Genomic DNA, 21,157 nt, shown 5'->3' with positions numbered 1-21,157 from the left:
GAAATATTAGAATATTGTTCTGTGGTCAGCCAGAAAGAGATGGAGAACATACAATAGTTCCCAGTCTGTAAGTCCTCATTCTTGTCCAGCCCACTGAAAGAAATGGTTCTATTCTCAATTTGCTCAGTGGCCTCCGGACTATGATTATAAATGAAGATTTTGAGTTCTAATTGATAAATGTATTTCATAAAGTTTCACACACACCACATTGTAATATTCATTATTTTAATACTAATAATAAATCTGTCTAGCCTAAACAGCACTATTAGCAGTTCAGAGGTGACCTCTGTGGTAAGTTCCTATTGAATTGTCTTTCACACTGACTTCTGATAAAAAAAATAATTGTTTGCCACAAAAGTGGAAAATAATTGCCACCACTTGCCACACAGATTTGTTAACATTATGGGTAGCACACTAACAGTTACTTCCATGAAATCTAAGTGATCCAGGATGGTGTACAATCCTCAAGATTTCACTTCCTATTTGTACCAAATACATGTGTTTAGTTGCGGTCCAGCTGTGACAACATCCAAGGCATCGCATACTCCGGCGTGTGACTGACGCAGGTCTTACGGTGGCTGGGTGCAATGTGAAGACTAGTCTTGCCTCTTGGGCTGTATTTATATACTGGCCCAGCAGATGACCAAGGGAACATGTGCTGTTATCCGCTCTATGCTCACGGTAGCAGCCTCTAAACAGCTGCTTTCTCGAGCACACAGTATTTTAGAACGCTGTCGTGAATCAATTTAGAATCTTCATAATTTTTGTCAGCATGTAGTTAAGTTGGTTAAAATCACAGAAATAGTTTTAACTTACCTACAAATAAACTTTGCTGTCTTTAATTTTTAGAACAGAACTGACAGTACCACATGACCTCTGAACAACTTAGAGAGATCTTACATTTGTTATTATTTACATCCAGGCCTTGAAACTTGCTATAGCTCTATTATTGAATATGTTTCATCACATGCTGTAACTAAAACTTCCTAGCATTAATATAACAGATATTTCAATACTACAGTTAAAGACGTTTTTGTTCCAAATGTAGTTTTCAGCAAATTACCCAGAAACTATTAGAGGTAGCTCAGTGGGGTTATATAATTAATGTTTCTATACTAAACTGAAACTTCACACAAATTTTCATGTTTCTAAGTCGAATACACACAGTAAAAGTTCTGAATCACCTCAGTTCCGAGAGTTCCGGAACTTGTACAGAAAATTGAATAGAGATCAACATAAACATTATTTCCATACTTTTTATTGCTCATGAAAACCACAAACAGCATACAGTGAGACCTTCAGAGGTGGTTGTCCAGATTGCTATACACACCGGTATCTCGAATATCCAATAGCACGTCCTCTTGCATTGATGCATGCCTGTATTCATCATGGTATACTATCCTTAAGGTCATCAAGGCACTATTGGTCCAGATTGCCCCACTTCTCAATGGCAATTCAGCATAGATCCTTAAGAGTGGTAGGTGGGTCACGTCATCGATAAACAGCTGCTTTCAATCTATCCCAGGCATGTTTGCTAGTGTTCATGTCTGGAGAACATGCTGGCCACTAGTCGAGTGATGTCGTTATCCTGAAGGAAATCATTCACAATATGTGCATGATGGGGGTGTGAATTGATGTCCATGAAGGCAAATGACTCACCACTATGCTGCTAATATGGTTGCACTATCAATCGGAGGATGGCATTCACTTATCGTACAGCCATTACAGTGTCTTCCATAACCTCCAGCAGCGAACGTCAACCCCACATAATCCCACCCCAAAACAGCAGGGAACCTCTCCTTTCTGTACTTGCTGGACAGTGTGTCTAAGGTAGTCATCCTGAATGGGATACCTCCAAACATGTCTCTGACAGTGGTCTGGATGAAGGCATATGTGAAACTCATCGGTGAAGAGAATGTGGTGCCAATCCTGAGCATGCCATTCATCATGTTGTTGGGCCCATCTGTACCACTCTGCATGTTGTCATGTTTGCAAAGATGGACCACGCCATGGACACTGCGAGTGAAGTTCCACATCATGAATCATGTAGCGTATTGCACACAGTTTGAGTCATAACAAGACATTCTGTGGCTTTACAAAAAGCATTATTCAACATGGTGGCATTGCTGTCATGGTTCCTCTGAGCCGTAATCCATAGGTAGCGTTTATCCACTGCAGTAGTAGCCCTTGGGCAGCCCTAGTGAGGCATGTTATTGACAGTTCCTGTCTCTCTGTATCTCCCCCATGTCCAAACAACATTGCTTTGGTTCACTCAGAGATGCCTGGACACTTCCCTTGATGAGAGCCTCTCCTGGCACAAAGTAACAATGCGGACACAATCGAACTGTGGTATTGATAGTCTAGGCATGGTTGAACTACAGACAACATGAGCCATGTACCTCCTTCCTGGTGGAATGACTGGAACTGATCGGCTGTCGGACCTGCTCCATTCAATACTTGCTGCTCATGCGTGGTACTTTACTTCTCTGGGTGGGTTTAGTGACATCTCTGAACAGTCGAAGGGAGCTGTGTCTGTTATACAATATCCACAGTCAACATCAATCTTCCTGAGTTCTGGGAACCGGGGTGATGCAAATTTTTTTTGCTGTATGTATTTAGTGCCTTCAATTTTTCTTAAAAACATGGATTCTGACCAAAATAATTCTTTAATCATGTTGAGACTTGAACCAGTTAATTTTGACATACATGTGCACATTATGACCAATTTTTGGGTTACTAGCTTTATTATTTAGCACCACTAGTTTTTTCTTAAAATGATCATTCTGAGATTTGGCAGTTTAAACATTATTATGTGCTGACAAAATTTGGAAAAACAACTTTAACTTTTAATTTCATTCTTAAATTATGGTGCAATACTTCTGTGCTATGCACAGATGTGTTGTGGTGACATGACTCTTCTAGTGGTGAACTGGGGTAAGTTCCAGCACACTCGCTCACTTTAATCTCTCAAATGATACAGCGCTTGTTTCGCCACACCATTATATTTATGTGTCCAAAATGTATGCTTCTACATGAAAAACAAGCTGGTAAAAATATAGAGACTAAGATTTTAGACTTTAGAATGTTTTTGGCATGTTTTTGCTATGAAGTAAGAAGTAGTGTAAATTTAAAAATCTTCTCAATAAATAGAACCCAGTATTTTTGCAAATTGCTGTGGTTAAACTCAATAACTTTATAAACAACATACAAACATTGCTTACAGTTTATACCTTATATGTTATCAGTGAATATGTTATTGTTTAGTGTTATAAAAATAGTTCTATGTGAGCCTTTAAATACATTTTTGGCTACAATGTCTCTATTCAGCTAGCATTGGAAAATAAGTCTGTTAAAACTTCATTAAAGCATGATCAATGAGTTACTACTGTGTACAGCTGGTGAATAATATTTAATTATTCATTTTTAATTACATGGTGTAGAGAACAAAAATTTTTTTAAATTGCTGCTGGTGTAATTTAGGTCATTCAGCAGAGCTCACATTATTATCTATAACCTGCAAACCACTGTTAATGAGAGCTGCTGCTGATTAAATTTGTATTTGAAGTGCAGGAAAAAGGAGCAAGTGCCACCAAGGGCACTGTAATTAGTGTAATCTAGTCTTTCCTATCCCTGTAGGAGAGCTATGTAGGGGGTATTATATATTCCTATAACCTCACCCAAAATTGCTTCTAGGAACTTTGAAGTAGACTTTGATGCTTTAATTTCTCTGTCTCCCACTGTCTTCCAGCTCAAGAATTCAGCATCTCTGTGAAGCTCTCACCTGTCATGATTTGTGCCCCACTTCTTGATAGACATTCAACCTCCAGTGCTATTACTTCCTACAGGACCCACATGTAAGCTGTATTCTGGTATAAGACATGCATTTGTTTCTCAAGCAGTCTTCATTGCTTGAAGAATACCACCAATGAACTGAAGTGTGACCTGTTTTACTAACAATTGGCCTTATGTGATTAATCCACTTCATATCATTGCACTTGGATATTGCTGTGAGTTGACTGGTTCTACTTTTGATTCATTGAAACTGTATTCATAGGATGCTGTGTGTTTTGATTATGTTAACTGCAAAGTTTTACATTCCTAAACATTTAAAGCAAGTTGCCAGTCTTTTAATTCTTATCTAAGATGTGCTTGAATATTACTGCAACTCTTTTCAGATAATACTTCAAGATAGATGACTGCATCTTTAGCAAAAAGTCAAAGGTTATTATTAACATTGTATGCCAACCTGTCAATATAAAACATAAACAGCAATGGTACAAACTATTAGCTTTGTCTAAAAATTTACTGGAATTTCCTGCAAAAGCCTACTACAAAAATTTCGAGGACCAGTATCTGGTTGAGAATCTAGAGTCTTGACAGTCCTATGTATTGCTGTCATAGACATTGGGGGCATAAAATTAATTACAGTTTGTACAGGATGAAACCATAAAATATAGTATCATTCCAAGTACCTTCTACCATGCAATTCTATGGCTTGTAGCATGTGCAGAAGCAGAGCACAATTCCTTGGTGCACGCCTGCAGTTACTTTCAATTCTGTGGTTGACTCTCATCTGAAACTGCGCTGAATCCTAGCTACCAAGAAATTCTCAACCCCCACCCCCCTGGGGATCGGCACTGGATTCATGCTTGGCTACCATGAGGCCCCTCCCTTTGCAGCATCTTTTCCCTTCTGTGCTGCATGTCTCTCATCGTGCTACTCTTTTTTTCCTCTCCCTTGGGGTACATGTCTGGGGTTTTATTTGTAACAATAAAGATTGTCTCTTTCCGACATAAGAACAGTCTCATCACTGTTTGTCACTTCCTTTTCCTTTCTTTGTTTCTCTTCTCCTCCAATTCCTCTGCCTTGGCATTTAAGGTTCCTCTTTTTTTTTTCTCCCTGTGCCCTCCTGAAGCCCAGCCCACATGTCTGACATGTAACAGGTGACTAGGTCTCACGTAATTACCACCAGCCCCAAGTCGACAGCAGCCCCCCCCCCCCCCCTCCCGCCCCCCCACCCAGTTGAAAGAAGCTTGCCGTCCGAGACGCTGGCAGTTGTGGGGGATTTTATCGCAATGAGCCAATTATCTTCACAGTCAACATCTGCAAAACATAAATGGAATGAGGCTAACGATTCAAAGATCCTTCCAGCTGCACCACGGTTCCTCATGGTCTCACATACTGAAGACGGTCAGTCCTACGCAACGGTAAATCTGTTTATCATTCAGAAAGGTGTTAATTCAATTGCCAACCCTGTGAACTCCTGCTCTCATTTATGCTCCTTTGCATTTGGAGACTACTTCTGATTCTCAAGCACAACTGATTGCCGCCTCACTTCTCCACGGCTATCATGTTTGTGTCGAGGCCATAGAACTCTGAATTCTTCCTGTGGTGTTATTTGCACTAGGTTGCTTGATGGTCTGACTGAAGCCGAAATCCAATCTCTGATCAGGGTGTCATTGCAGTCCATCAGCTGATGAGAAAGGTAGATTCTTCCTTAGTGTCCACCCACACTATTTTTCTCACCTTTGATAGATCTTTTCCAAGATCAAAGCAGGCTAAGAAATCATCACAGTCGGACTGTGCATTGCAAACCCAATGTGCTACTACCGGTGTCATCATTTCAAGCACACTAGAACATCTTGTCGACACCTAGCCAAATGTGTAACCTGTGGTAGGGATGCACATGAGGACGATTGTCCACCTCCTTCTCCCCACTGTATCAACTGCAATGGCGACCATGCCACCTCCTCTCAGTATTGTCCCGTGTATCTAGATGAGCAGGTTGTCAAAGAGATCTGGTGGAAGGAAAAAACGTCTTACCCAGTTGCTTGCAAGTTATTGGCTAGTTGCAAATCCTGCATTCTCCCACCTGGCACCTATACTTCTGTTCTTGTCACCCCTTGCTCTGTGAAGGACGTGGCCACCCAGACATGCGATCCCAGATTCATCTCTGATGTTGTGTAATCACCCAGTGTCAAGGTAGCATTACCATCCCCCCATCCAGCTGTTCAACAAGCCATCAGACTCACATCTTGAGGGTTGAAGCCACCAGCAGCACAATTGGTAGGCCGGAAAGGACAGGAGTAGTATTCCCATGAAGACTTCCTGCGTCCCTCCAGCCAAACAACACCTGAGTCTTCCTCTCCTAACCAGAAAGGCTCAAAGAAGTCCACCTAAGGCAAATGGTCTTCTCCTTCGCAGACTTCAAGATCCTCTTCGACGGTGTTGTGTGATACCTTAGCCCGGCCGACCTCCGTGTCACCAGTGCACACCACCAACTGTTTTTCTGCATTGGATTCCACAGACCAAGAGCACAAACAAGCTGATGCTTCTGTGGACCCCATGGAGCAGGATCCTCCTCCTTCTGTGCCCTGTAGCAGAGACTCTTCACAGGCTGTCACTCAGCAACCACCAAGGTGGCACATCTTCATCTCTTCCTCATCATGACTCTCCTCCAATGGATCATTCAGTCTTGGGTCCCACAAAGAGGATTTACAGTTGCTTTTAGCATCCCAGCGTCCCCTTGTACTCTGCCTTCAGGAAACAAAATTGTGTCCTCACAAACACTTTGATCTTTCACATTTCTTCCTGGTTCATTTTGACCTTCCCCCCTTAGGTCGGCATTCCATCTCATGGGGGTGTCGTGCGGCTTATACGGAATGTTGTTTGTAGTCAACCCATCTCCCTGACTACCCATCTTCAAGCTGTTGCAGTTTCCCTTTACCTTCCTCACCTCACTTCTTCCCTCTGTACCATTTATGTCCCTCCATGATTTGATGTCACCAGGGCAGACTTCCTTAAGCTTATTGGGCAGCTATCTCTCCCATTTTTGCTACTTTGAGACTTTAATGCACGTCATCCCGTTTGGAGTTCTCCCAGAACCTGTCACAGGGGTGCCCTCTTGGCTGACCTCCTTAATCAACTTAACCTCTCCTCATTAACAATGGAACATCCACATTCCTTTTCGACTTCTCACACACCTGTTCCCATTTGGACCTATGCTTCTGCACTGCCCAGCTCGCCCATTGTCCTAAGTGGTTAGTTCTTTCTGACACCCACTTGAACAACCATTTCCCATGTGCTACCCATTTGTTGACTCCTACCCAACCTACGTGCACATCCAAATGGCAGGTTAAAGACTGACTGGGGGCTTTAGTCCACCCTGGTGACCTTCAAAGAAAAGGATTTCCCCAGTTGTGATGATCAGGTGGAATATCTCTCAAATGTTATCCTTACTGCTGCAGAACATTCCATCCCTCGCATTTTCTTTTTACCACATCATGTCCCAGTACCTTGGTGAACTGAGACATAACGTGATGCAATTTGCACATGGGGACATGGTCTCCCCATTTTTAACCATCCTATGATGGCAAACTGCATTCATTACAAGCAGATGCGTGTAAAGCGTCATCGCATTCTTTGGAATAGCAAGAAAGCTAGCTGGATTAAATTCACTAGTTCTTTTTAACAGTTCCACCCCTTCCTCTGTCGTGTGGGCCAACTTCTGATGGCTCTCTGGTGCCAATTTCTGGCCTGACAGTAGCAGACAATGTTACTGTGGACCCTATCGCTATCTCAAACACCTTGTGCCCCCATTTTGCGGAAATTTCTGGCTTTACCCACTATCAGCCTGCCTTCCTCTTTCAGAAACGAGTGGAGTAGTCTCAGGCGGTACCCTTCTCTTCTCAGAATGGTGAGTGCTACAATGCCACCTTTACTTAGAGGGAGCTAGGTCATACTCTTAGTTCATCCCAATCCTCTGCCCCAGGGCCAGACACTGTCCACATTCAGATGTTGCAGCTCCTTTCTCTTCTGGGCAAGCACTTTCTGCTTAACACGTACAACTGCATATGGGCAGAGGGCACATTTCCTGGATGTTGGCATGAAGCCACTGTCATACGCATACCTAAGCCTGCTAAGGACAAAAGCCTTCCTTCCAGCTACTGCCCCATCTCTCTCACCAGCTGCATTTGCAAGGTGATGGAATGTACGATTCATGCCTGGCTTGTATGGTGGCTCAAGTCTCGCAATTTACTAATGACTGCACAGTGTGGATTTCGAGCATGGTGTTCTGCAGTTGACAGACTGTGGGCATGTTTTTCGATTTGGAGACGGCCTAAGACACCTGCTGGTGAACTGGTATCCTCCATACTCTTTACATGTGGGTCTTCTGTGGCCGCCTGCCCTGTTTCCTTCAGGAATTTTTAAAAGACTGAGTTTTCAAGGTGTGTGTTAGTTCTGCCTTGTCAGACACCTTTATCCAGGAAAACAGTGTCTCTCACGGTTCTGTCCTGATTGTCATCTTTGTTATTGCCAGTAACTCTCTAATGGCAAGTCTCCCACATCTATGGCTTCCTTTTTGTTGACGATTTTTCCATCTATTGCAGTTCTCCAGGGACCTGTCTCACCAAGCGGCATCTTCAGAGATGTCTTGATCATCTTCACTCTTGGAGAATTGATAATGGCTATCATTTTTCCACTGACAAAACTGTCAGCATGAATTTCTGACAGTGCAAATTGTTACTCCCACCATCTTTACATCTTGGTCCTGTTGCCTTTCAGTTCATTGAAACTCTGAAATTCCTGGGGCTCATGCTTGGTAGAAAACACTCTTGGTCCTCCCATGTGTTTTACCCGGCAACCCACGGTATGCAGTCCCTCAATGTCCTACGTGTCCTCACTGGTACTTCCTGGGGTGCTGACCGAACAACCCTCCTCTGTTTGTACCGGTCCCTTGTCCATTGGAAACCCGAATATGGGTGCTTTGTATATGCATCTGCATGTCCATTCCTCTTATGCCGTCTCAATACCATCCACCACCATGGCATCCATTTGGCCACTGGTGGCTTTTACACTAGCCCAGTTGAGTCTATATGCTGAACCTGCTGAACTACTACTGTCCTACTGCCATGACTTTCTACTCAGCAGATATGCATGCAATTTCTGCCATACGTGGCCACCCATCTCATACCTCCTCCTTCGATGATTCCTTTGATCACCTCTATGAGGTGTCCCTATTCTCTGTTATCTCCTGGCATCCGCTTTCGGGCTTGCTTCAAAAGCTTAACTTCTCACTACCTGCAACTTTCCCAGGGGATGAACCCTTCACCATCTTGGCTTCGTGAAGTGGCATGTGTTAACCTTGCCCTTCATTCACTTCCTAAGGACACTACTCCTACCTCACTCTAATGCCTTCAGTTTCATGACCTTTGTATAGAATTTCGCACTAATACCTTTGTGTACACTGATGGCTCTCTGACTGACAATGGTGTCAAGTGTGCCCTCGTCATTGGCGCCCATGTCTTTAGACATCAGCTTCCAGCACGCTGCTCACTATTTACAGCCGAGCTCTTTGCCCTGTATCAGGCCATGGGTACATCCAGTGACACCATCTTTTTAATTGTGTCCTCTGCTCACTCTCTCTGTGCCCTTCAAAGTCTGTGCTCTGTACACTGCCCATCCCTTAGGGCAACAGGTCCAGGAAACCTCTCGCTTTCCCACTCTTGATGGAGCCACTGTGAAGTTTATGTGGGCTCCTGGTCATGTCAGTCTGCCAGGAAAAGAGGCTGCTGATGCTGCTGCCAAGGCTGCAGTTCTTGTACCTCAGCCCACTAGTTCCTATATTCCCTGCAATGATCTCTGTGTTGCCGTTGGTCAGGAGGTGGTGTCCCTTTCACATCATCATTGGACCTCCCTTCATGAGAATAAGCTCAGGATTATTAAGCTTCTCTCAGTGGCTTGGATGACCTCTCGGCCCTCCCGCCAGGAGGAGGTCATTTTAACTAGGTTGCATATTGGGCACTGCCTTTTTAGCCATCATCATTTGATAAGTGGCACACACCCACCACTTTGTACACATTGCAACCAAGTTCAAACTGTTCACCACTTCCTGATGGAATGCCCATCTTTTAATCATTTACAGTCCTGCTTGGGTTTGCCATCTGAGTTATTAGCCATTTTAGCAAATGAGGTGCAGGCTGTCGACCGCATTTTACTTTTGTCCATCAAAGTAGTATGGTGAAGGCCATTTAATTTTTAGTTTTGAACCTCTGTTTCTGTGTGGTGTCTTTTGTAGCCCTTTCTCCACATCCCTGTTTTTAGCTGTCTTCTCATATATTAGTTGGGACTGATGTTTAGTGGTTTTTTAACTCTGTTTTCGTGTTCTGTAGGGTGGAGAAAAGTGTCACGAAATTTTAATCCTGGATAGCTGATGCCAGTAGGAACCAAAATTACTAATGTGTAGGTCGACAATGCGCAATTTTTAAACTATGGAAACTTGGCGCCATGTACTCTGATTGGCTGTGGGATTTCCCTGTTGCTGTTCATTGGTTGATGGGCAGTGCTATGGTTGTTGATTCACATATAAAAATGTCCCTCACCCACATCACTGCCCCAACATGATATGTACATGTGTTGAGTAGTTCTTGTTGTTTGTCTCCACCTCACATCAGAGGCATTCACATGTAAGCTTCACTTTAGAGCATACACGCATCACCTGTGATTTAGTCATGTAGTAACCATGGCAGCACAGTATTCATTTGAAGAACAAGGAGTTACGGGTTTTGTTTATGCATTAGCTGATGGTAATACACATGAAGTTTGACGGTTGTATGAGGAACGGTACCCAGCAAGACGCCACCCACACCCACAAATGTTTACAGCAATTCATTGGTGACTTGGCAAAACAGTCCCATTAGCGGAATATCATGGCCATGCTGGAAGACCTCGAACATGACGGGTTGCTGCTGATGACTGTTCTCGTGTGCTTCAAGGAAGCACCTCCAACAAGTACCCAAGTGGTTGAACATGACATGGGGGTCACTCATCGGTTAGTCTGGGAGGTTTTGAGGGATGATGGCCAGCATCCATTCAGTTTCCACCCTGTTCAAGACCTAAATCCTGTAGCAGACTATGACCACAGGCTAGGGTTTTGATGGTGGTTTCTGCAACATGTTGATTCCCGGCGGGGTCAGGGATTTTCTTTGCCTCGTGATGACTAGGTGTTGTGTGATGTCCTTAGGTTAGTTAGGTTTAAGTAGTTCTAAGTTCTAGGGGACTGATGACCATAGATGTTAAGTCACATAGTGCTCAAAGCCATTTGAACCATTTTTTTGCAACATGTTGCACGAGATCCCGACTTCCCTGCCATGGTGTTGTTTACTGATGAGTGCACCTACCATTTGGATGGCCTTTACAACACTCAAAATGTTCATTACTGGGCAAGGGAAATCCTTTCATCACATATGTCCATGGACACCAGGAACGATTTTCACTCAACATTTGGGCAGGCATTGTGGGTGACCAACTGATTGGGCCGGTCTGTCTACCTCCTTAAATTACTGGGGCAAATTACCTTCACTTTTTCAAGAAACTTTACCTGGCCTGCTGGAAGATGTTCCCTAGGTCATACTGCTATGCATGTGATTGCAGCATGATGGGGCATCCGCACATGAGCCGTGCTGTGTGCGGATATTTAAATGAACTCTTCAATGGCTGGGTAATTGGCAGAGGTGCTCATAGGGCATGGTTGCCACTATCACCAGACCCCATGCAACAAGTCTTCCTCCTGTTGGGATTCTTCAAGGATCTAGTTCACCCACGCAGACATGAACCACCTAGAAACAAAGAGGAATTAATGGATTGCATTCAACATGCCGCCAATCACATCAGGAAAATGTCAGGAATCTTTGAAAGAGTTCGGCAAAACACAATCCAACGTTACCAAGCTTGTGTCGCATTAGAGGGTCACCAGTTCGAGCACCTGCTTTAAGTAAAGCTACAAAAAAAAAAAGGCCCTTTTCAGAGTAGACACAATTTGTAAAAGACTTTCTGTACGCTAACTAATAGTTTAGTTGTTCACTGGTTTGTTCCTTGTATGTCTTATAATGAAACTACAATGGATGTGTCGGGACCCCAGCAGATCCCGTAGTTCTTCTTTACCTTCTCTGATGATAACAATGTGAACTGCGAATCTTATCATCGGTATCCTTTCACCTTGAATTTTAATCCTACTTTTGAACCTCTTTTGATGCCATAATTGTTTCTTCAATGTTTATAGTAAGGGCAAAAGACTACATCCTTGTCTTACACCATTTTTAATCTGAGCACTTTGTTCTTGGTCTTCCACTTGTATTGTTCCCTCTTGGCTCTTGTACATATTGTGCATTACCCATCTTTCTTTAAATCGTACCCCTGTTTTTCTCAGAATTTTGAATGTCTTGCATCAAGTGACACTCTCAAATGCTCTTTCCAAGTCAACAAATCGTATGAACGTGTCTTGATTTTTCTGTAATCTTGCTTCTGTTATCAACAGCAATGTCAGAATGGCCTCTCTGGTGACTTTGTCTTTCCTGAATCCAAATTGATTGTGATCTAACACATGCTTATATTTTCTTTTTCATGCTTCTGTATAGTATTCTTGTTAGCAGCTTGAATCCATGAGCTGTTTAGCTGATTGTGCAGCAATTCTTGCAATCTTTGGAATCGTGTGGATGATTTTTTCCTAAGTGTCAGATGGCATATAGCAAGTCTTGTACATTCTACACCCTGAATAGTCATCTTGTAGTGACTTCCCCCATTGATTTTAGAAATTCTGATGAAATGTTACCCTTACCTTCTGCCTTATTCAATCTTAAGCCTTCTAAACCTCTTCAAATTCTGATTCTAAATACTGGATCCCCTGTCTCCTCCATATTGACTCATGTTTCTTCTTCTATCATGTCACCAGACAAGTCTTCTGCCTCATAGAAGCCTTCACTGTACTCTTTCCACCTATCCACTCTCTCCTCTACACTCTTAATGTTCCACCCCTGAATTTAAAGTTGTTTGGACTTTTTTATAAGCTGTGTCAGTCATTTTGACAATCATGTCTTATTTGATTTCTTCACATTTTTCATGCAGCTATTTCACCTCAGCTTTCATGCACTTCCCATTTATTTCATTCCTAAGGGACTTGTTTCTCTGTACTCTGGAATTTCCATGAACATTTTTGTACTTCCTTCTTTCATCAATCAACTGAAATATTTCTTCTGTTATCCGTGGTTTCTTTGCAGTTACCCTGTTTGTACCTATGTTTTTTTTTCTCCACCAACTTCTGTGATTGTCCTTGTTAATGATGTCCATTACTCCTCAACTGAAATACGTACTGGGCTAATCCTTATCGCAGCATCTGTAGCCTCAGAGGACTTCCACCATATCTCTTCATACCTTAGTATTTCTATATCCCACTTCTTTGTGCACCAGTTCTTTCTGACTGGTCTCTTAAACTTCAGTGAACAGAATACTTTCTATTACTAGCTGAAATTTATTGCAGAACTCAATTAGTCTTTCTTCTCTGTAGTTCCTACCACCAAGCCCATATTCTCCCATAACCCTTTATTCTACTCCTTCCCTAACAAGGCATTCCAATCCCCCATGACTATTAGATTTTCATCTCACTTTATGTACTAAATTACCCATTCAGTATCCTCTTACACTTTCTCTACCTCTTCATCTTGCAGCATTGGTGTGAGTACCTGAACTATCATTGTCGATGTTGGTTTGCTGTCAATTCTCATAAGAACAACTCTATCACTGAACCGCTCATGGTAACTCACACTCTGCCCTCCAGTCTGCTAGTGACCCAATTAATGGGGAAATAAGTACAGCAACTTTCCTGCGATTCATTAATTCACCACCAGGTGGTTATATCAGTGTGCTCAGCTTTAAAATATGCTGTCAACAATATCTAACAGTAAGGTGCCATATTTATCTATACAATTCCTTTCCCATCAACATTACGTAGGCCACTGACATCACATTTTGAAAATAAACACTTCTTTGCCATTGTTAATAAACTGGAAATAACACCACTATATAAACACAAGCAGAGTGTAATTCTGTCTACTCGTACTGGGTGGGGAATGCTTGGGGGTATAGCCTGTAAGTAAATTGAAATGCGGACTAAAGTTGTGGTTGGGGAACTGGTCTTTCCCATAAGAATGCTACAAATGCCATAAAGGATGACAAAGAACCAATTTCCCATGTAGTAGTGTAGAGCACTGTACAGAGATACACATATGAATCAATCACTGTTGAATGGCAAAAGTCTACGTTTTTCACAAATTCATTTGAGCACAATTTTTGAATTCTAAGAAGGAAGCTGCATGTTACAGTGTTGAAAGGAACAATGCTCTAGCAGCACTTTTGCCATTACCCCAGCCTTCAGGTTAGTTATGCTGTGTTGAGAGGAATTTAATCCTGCAGTTTGTGCATTTCAACACAAAATATCTATCAGTGCCAACTGACCTATACAGAGAGCACTGCTATGTTGTGGATGTCAAGACTGGCATACTTGCTTGCTTTTGTTTACATGGATATTGAGTGTTGTCATTGATGGTATATCATATGTGGCTTTTGTGCTGTGCATGTTATTGACCTTTTTCTTGTTGTGTTCATAAACATATTTCCATCATGGGTAAAGAAGTTATGGCAGGAAAGAAACATCATCTCAAAGAAGAAAATTAAACTAGGAATAAAGTAAAGTGATCAAGGGTAAAGAATACTGCATATAAAAACTATGGAGGATAGATAGTTCCTCAGAAAAGTACCAGGTGTTTCAAAAAGAATTATCTGATTTAAAAAAAATAATAATGATTACTCTGTTTTTGAGATATGTGTGGGAACAACATACTGTTGGAAAGAGCTAACTCTAGAGTTTCACATGGTTCTCACTAGGTAGCAGCAGTGTGAGCCCACTTCAGTTCTAGTGAAAATAGTATTGAGACAACAGGAAGCATTTTTTGCTCTACGTTTTGCCTGGTGCAGGTCAGTAATAACATTCAGTGTGACTTCCATACTAGGTATGGTGTGGATCCTCCTATGGCACAGAGCATTAGACAGTGGCATGGACAATTCCAAGTAACAGGTTATTTGTGTAAAGGCAAATTGCTGGGTCATCCCAGAGTGCCTGACACAGATGTTGAATGCTTCTGTCATAGTTTCACAAGGAATCACAGAAATTCATTCGCCGTGCAGCTTGACAGCTCAGTGTACCCCCGATGTCCTTCTGGCATGTGTTGCATCAGTGTTTACACATCAAACCATACAAAATTCGAATACTGCAAGCCCTTTGTGTGGAGTTCTGTAATTTACGTCTTGGCAAGATGGGAGATGACAGTTTTCATCCACGCTAAGTTTTTAATGACAAGGCAATACTCCATTTAAATGGAAAGGTGAACCATCTTATTGTGAGAATATAGGGTATGGAACAACTACATGAAGTTGTACAACATGAGGGACTCTCCAAAATGTTATGTTTCGTACAGTTTAAGGGGAAAGGTCCATGGTCCATTTTTCTTTGCCGAGAATACTGTTTCAGGGAGCACATATCTCAATATGCTTGAGAACTTTCTTTTCCCACAATTGGAGACGGATTCAAATGACTTCATTTACCAACAGGAAGGGGCCAGACCACACTGGCATAGGGAAGTGTAGGAAATTTAAATCTGAGGACTGTGACAATATTAGGAAACTGTTCAGGCTTACATTACTGGCCTCCAAGGTCAGCATATCTGACAGTATATGATTGTTTCTAGTGGAGATTTAGAAAAGACTCTGTTTATGTGCCTCCATTACCAACAATAATGAATTAACTTTGACATCACATAACAGCAGCTGTAGAAGTTGTAACTCAAGATATGCTCGCTGCAGTGTGGGAACAATTTCAATACTGCATTGACATATGCAATGCATCTCAAGGGCACTGTATTGAACACCTATGAAAATATATGAAGAAAAAAGGAAAAAAAGAAAAAAGAAAAAAAAAACAACTTTTTGAGTATCCTGTTCACCAAAAACCAAAATTCATTGTATATGTTTATTAGTTTCAGAAATATAGATGTGTGAAATCAGATGATTCTTTTTGGTACACCCTGTATTTGACCTTCCTACAGCTATGGTGTAAGTTATTACTTTCACTTACGTATTATCTGTTCAGCCATTTAACTTCCATGAAAGGTATCCAAATAATTGTTAATGCTGAAGTTAAGATTACTTAATTGAAGTCAGACAAAAATTTCACCTAGGTGACTTTCATGTTCATTTTAGGGGCAATCATCACTACTTCAATATGTTGCAAGAAGAGAGAGACTGGAGTTATTTTGTGCTTTTGCAGTTATGAAACAAAAAATGATCAGGATATACACCTACAGAGACTGATTGAATGGTATCCCATTAACCAAAACAGTAAACAACCAAAAGTGGAATGTGACACTGCATATACATATTTTGTAATTAGACATCAGGAGCATATGCAGGTCTGTAGGAATGCATTCGTTGATTTACATATAGTAAAGCAGAAATTTGGGACCAAGTTCTCAAGTTTCCTGTCAAAACCTCTCATTGTGGGAGTGAAGAAGTAAATTACTTGAATGCAAGGCTGAATCTTGAAAAAATTCATGAGATTTTTGTGAGGAACATCCTAATCTTGTGTGTTCATTGTTTCAATAGGAACTTCGGCTACAGATTTGGTAAACTCCCAGTGTGCAGTATCTGTGAAAAACTTCAAACAAAGATGAAGTCTCCCCATTTATCACAAAATGTTAAATTAGCAGCAGCAAGTGTTCTAACTATTCAGAAGTTGCAGAATTTATTCCTCTTTGAAATTATACTTATAATCGTGTCAGCCCAATGATAAAAATCTGTGTTACCTTCAACTACATGAAAAATTTTTCTTTACCTCATATACCTGTCCAGGTAGTATTCTACCAAAGGCAGCTGTGTGGATGTACTCGCTATACACAACCTCCAAGAGAAGAGTTCCAAAGTACACATTTATGATGAGGAGCAGACCAAGAAAGGGGCCAATGACGTGTGGTCATTCATATTGTACTATCTCACTAGTGAGATCAAACCAGACACAAAGAAACTTCACTTGTACTCAGCTGTGTGTCCAGGCAAAAATAGGAATCACTCGTTTATTCATTTCTGCATTGGCTCATCTCAAGATAAAAGATTAAAGCAAATTATGCATTATTTCTCTATTAGATGTCATTTCTTCCTGCCTTGCAATATGGATTTTGGTGCTTTCAAGGAAAATGGTAAGTGCTGTGACAGAATCTACACCCCAAAAGAACGTTGCACAATTGGTAACACAGAAAGGGATGTTTCAGTACAAATGGTGGAAGGAACTGATGCCATTGATGTGGATGCTTGGTGGTCTAAGCATTAAGTAAAACAACTCTAAATGATGAATCAACAAGGATGGATGTTCCCAGATGCATAAAGGTGCTGTTTGCTGGTGGGCGGGTGGGTGGGTGGGTGTGTTGCTGATGATTTATAAGGCACATTGTAATAGGCTTGGCATATTTCTGTGAAACAATTATAGTTTCATGGGGCAGCCTTCCTGTTTGTAGACCTATGGAAGATGGTAGTGCTTGACCACATTCTGGCAGCCAACTTCCATTCCCACTTCTACCCTCCACCAGTGACTCCCCATCACTTCACCCCATTGCACTTCCAGAATCCCTTAATATGATTCTAATGCACTTACATGTGGTACAAAATATTTATTCTTAACCCATTTCATTTAACAATAAACATCAGTTTTATACCATTAAAATACTGTTTTTCATAATTTGTACTTTTTTAGTTCCCTGCTTCGTGGAAACAAATACTCTTTTAGAAATAATGAACAAAATGTTTTTTGTAGCAAATACAATGTTTTTGTTCTCTCTCTCTCTCTCTCTCTCTCTCTCTCTCTCTCTCTATCTCTCTCTCTCTCACACACACACACACACACACACACACACACACACACACACACACACACACACACACACACACAAGAAGAAGGGGGAAAAAAAACACTGGCTGCGATGTTTAGTATGTTGCTCAGGCACACTCTACTACCACAATACAAAATGTTGTGACTGTATGAATCATTTCCCCTATTCTTGCTTTGTTGATGGACTGTAATGGTGATTTTTCATTCCCTCTCACATTTGAATTTACTGAGAATACTACTGTCATATATTTTGCAGCACTGTTGTTGGCAACTTTTCCTTGTCCTTCCCCCTCCCCCTTCATTGTGCTCTCCCTGTGTGAAAGTAGTTTACCATTAAACATGAGCTTAGATCTTAAGAGACCACTTTACAACCAATTGTGCTCTCCCTGTATGAAAGGAGTTTACCATTAAACATGAGCTTAGATCTTAAGAGACCACTTTACAACCAATATTACATTTTTTATGAGATAATGGAAACTCTGAGTTGGAATTTTTTACATTAGAGGAAAAGATAGATTACTACTTACCATAAAGATGACATGTTAAGTTGCAGACAGGCACAATCAAAACATACTTTATGAGTTAGCATATTTTAGTTGCATTTGTTTGCAACTTAACATGTCATCTTTACAGTAAGTAACAATCTGTCTTTTCCTATATTGTTCATTTCATCCTCAGTTGTAATGGATTCAGTTGTATTGTAATTGTGTTGTTTTCCAGGTTGCAGACAGATCCTCTGGGGCAGGAATTTGGCTTAGCACATATATCTGATTTCCTTATTAAGAAGCCACTTCTTAGAAAAGATCTTTTTGAACTGCTGATGTTTTATAGCACTATGCCAGATGCCAGTTCTCGTGAACAAGTTGTGAATGAAATTGTCAGATCTTCCTTTTATTATTTTACAATCGGTCAAATGATTGTAATCAGTGATGCTTACTTAGTTGATATAGTGGCGTATCGGAGATATGATGTCAGTGTAAGTTTATGTGCTTAAGTAAACTGTAGAATAGTTGTAGGCACACTTTTTTTAAAAAATGTATGTTAATGAATTTCCATATAAAACCGTTCATCTTGTAATCAACATTTGTTAATTTACTTTGAGTTAGTGTGTAGTTCTTTTTATTTACATCAGTGTGAGCTTATTTGACACCTAGAAAAATAAATGCAACGCTATGAAGATAATCAGCTTTATAACTCTAATCTCATTGCGCAGAGAATAATCTAAAATGTCATTTAAATATTTATATTATATTTATAGTACAGTACCAGTATATTTTGTTGGTAACATGTATACAGTGGATTCACTGAAACTTGCATAACAGATGGTCTTACATCTGTGTATGACACTTGCCCCAATTAATCTTAATATTTTAATAAAGAGGCTGGAATCACAGGGATAAGGATAGTAGATACTGAGTGGTTTCCATCTTACACAGCTAACAAAACATAAGTAATGGCCTCAAATAAAGACAAGTATCTTGTGATGAAAATTGAGGATGGATTATAATATGAGAACAGAGCACTACTCACCGGAAAGGAGACAAACTTTTTGGACAAAATCTCATTTGTTCATTCATTTACATATCGTATTCCACAAATTCCATCATGCAGGAGAGCCTTGAAGGATGTGGAACAACTAAAGTTATTCATTAACTGGGAGAAATCACTGTGGACTACTTCTATAGCGTGTACAATAACAAATTATAACCAGTGGTAATCTAATCGTAGTGATAATTGCTTCTAAATTACATCAAATATGGATGTTATGAGAAACAACTTTGTTTTGAAAAAGGCTGCTGCTTCTTCTTCTCTTACTGTTCAGGTCTAATACTTTGAACAAAGCATTTTTAGTTTCACATGGAACATTCATCAGTTGTTTGTATACTGGCTAAGGCAAAACCTGTTTAATATGAAAATTAGAAAAAATTATTCTCTTGAGTCCAGAATTTCTGGTAAACTGTGAGTAATGAAATAGTCTTTTACTGTACTTTGTATAATATTGAGGATTTTCAGTTGTCTGCCTGGTGTACACTGCAGCCTATCAGACTTCTGCACTGGAGAGTAAAACTTTTTTTCTAACCAGAATGAGATTTTCACTCTGCAGCGGAGTGTGCGCTGATATGAAACTTCCTGGCAGATTAAAACTGTGTGCCCGACCGAGACTCGAACTCGGGACCTTTGCCTTTCGCGGGCAAGTGCTCTACCAACTGAGCTACCGAAGCACGACTCACGCCCGGTACTCACAGCTTTACTTCTGCCAGTACCTCGTCTCCTACCTTCCAAACTTTACAGAAGCTCTCCTGCAAACCTTGCAGAACTAGCACTCCTGAAAGAAAGGAGTGCTAGTTCTGCAAGTTTCGCAGAAGAGCTTCTGTAAAGTTTGGAAGGTAGGAGACGAGGTACTGGCGGAAGTAAAGCTGTGAGTACCGGACGTGAGTCGTGCTTCGGTAGCTCAGTTGGTAGAGCACTTGCCCGCGAAAGGCAAAGGTCCCGAGTTCGAGTCTCGGTCGGGCACACAGTTTTAATCTGCCAGGAAGTTTCATATCAGCGCACACTCCGCTGCAGAGTGAAAATCTCATTCTGGAAACATCCCCCAGGCTGTGGCTAAGCCATGTCTCCGCAATATCCTTTCTTTCAGGAGTGCTAGTTCTGCAAGTTTCGCAGAAGAGCTTCTGTAAAGTTTGGAAGGTAGGATACGAGGTACTGGCGGAAGTGAAGCTGTGAGTACCGGACGTGAGTCGTGCTTCGGTAGCTCAGTTGGTAGAGCACTTGCCCGCGAAAGGCAAAGGTCCCGAGTTCGAGTCTCGGTCGGGCACACAGTTTTAATCTGCCAGGAAGTTTCATATCAGCGCACACTCCGCTGCAGAGTGAAAATCTCATTCTGGAAACATCCCCCAGGCTGTGGCTAAGCCATGTCTCCGCAATATCCTTTCTTTCAGGAGTGCTAGTTCTGCAAGGTTTGCAGAAGAGCTTCTGTAAAGTTTGGAAGGTAGGAGACGAGGTACTGGCGGAAGTAAAGCTGTGAGTACCGGGCGTGAGTCGTGCTTCGGTAGCTCAGTTGGTAGAGCACTTGCCCGCGAAAGGCAAAGGTCCCGAGTTCGAGTCTCGGTCGGGCACACAGTTTTAATCTGCCAGGAAGTTTCATATCAGCGCACACTCCGCTGCAGAGTGAAAATCTCATTCTGGAAACATCCCCCAGGCTGTGGCTAAGCCATGTCTCCGCAATATCCTTTCTTTCGGGAGTGCTAGTTCTGCAAGGTTTGCAGGAGAGCTTCTGTAAAGTTTGGAAGGTAGGAGACGAGGTACTGGCAGAAGTAAAGCTGTGAGTACCGGGCGTGAGTCGTGCTTCGGTAGCTCAGTTGGTAGAGCACTTGCCCGCGAAAGGCAAAG

The 21,157-nt window shown here is 41.5% G+C and overlaps 1 protein-coding gene across 1 annotated transcript in view; it reads left to right on the top strand.

Annotated features, from left to right (window-relative positions):
• The window catches only part of LOC126481410 (uncharacterized), a 241,418-nt gene that overhangs the window by 146,401 nt on the left and 73,860 nt on the right, over positions 1-21,157 (top strand). The window contains exon 8 of the mRNA XM_050105147.1: positions 18,488-18,743. Coding sequence (XP_049961104.1) covers positions 18,488-18,743 — 256 coding nt within the window. The remainder of the gene's footprint in view (positions 1-18,487; positions 18,744-21,157) is intronic.

The sequence above is a fragment of the Schistocerca serialis genome, chromosome 5, assembly GCF_023864345.2.
Source record: "Schistocerca serialis cubense isolate TAMUIC-IGC-003099 chromosome 5, iqSchSeri2.2, whole genome shotgun sequence".
Taxonomy (NCBI): Eukaryota; Metazoa; Arthropoda; class Insecta; order Orthoptera; family Acrididae; genus Schistocerca; species Schistocerca serialis.
Note: the sequence above shows the minus strand (reverse complement) of the source record. Positions and strands in the feature narration are given on the sequence as shown.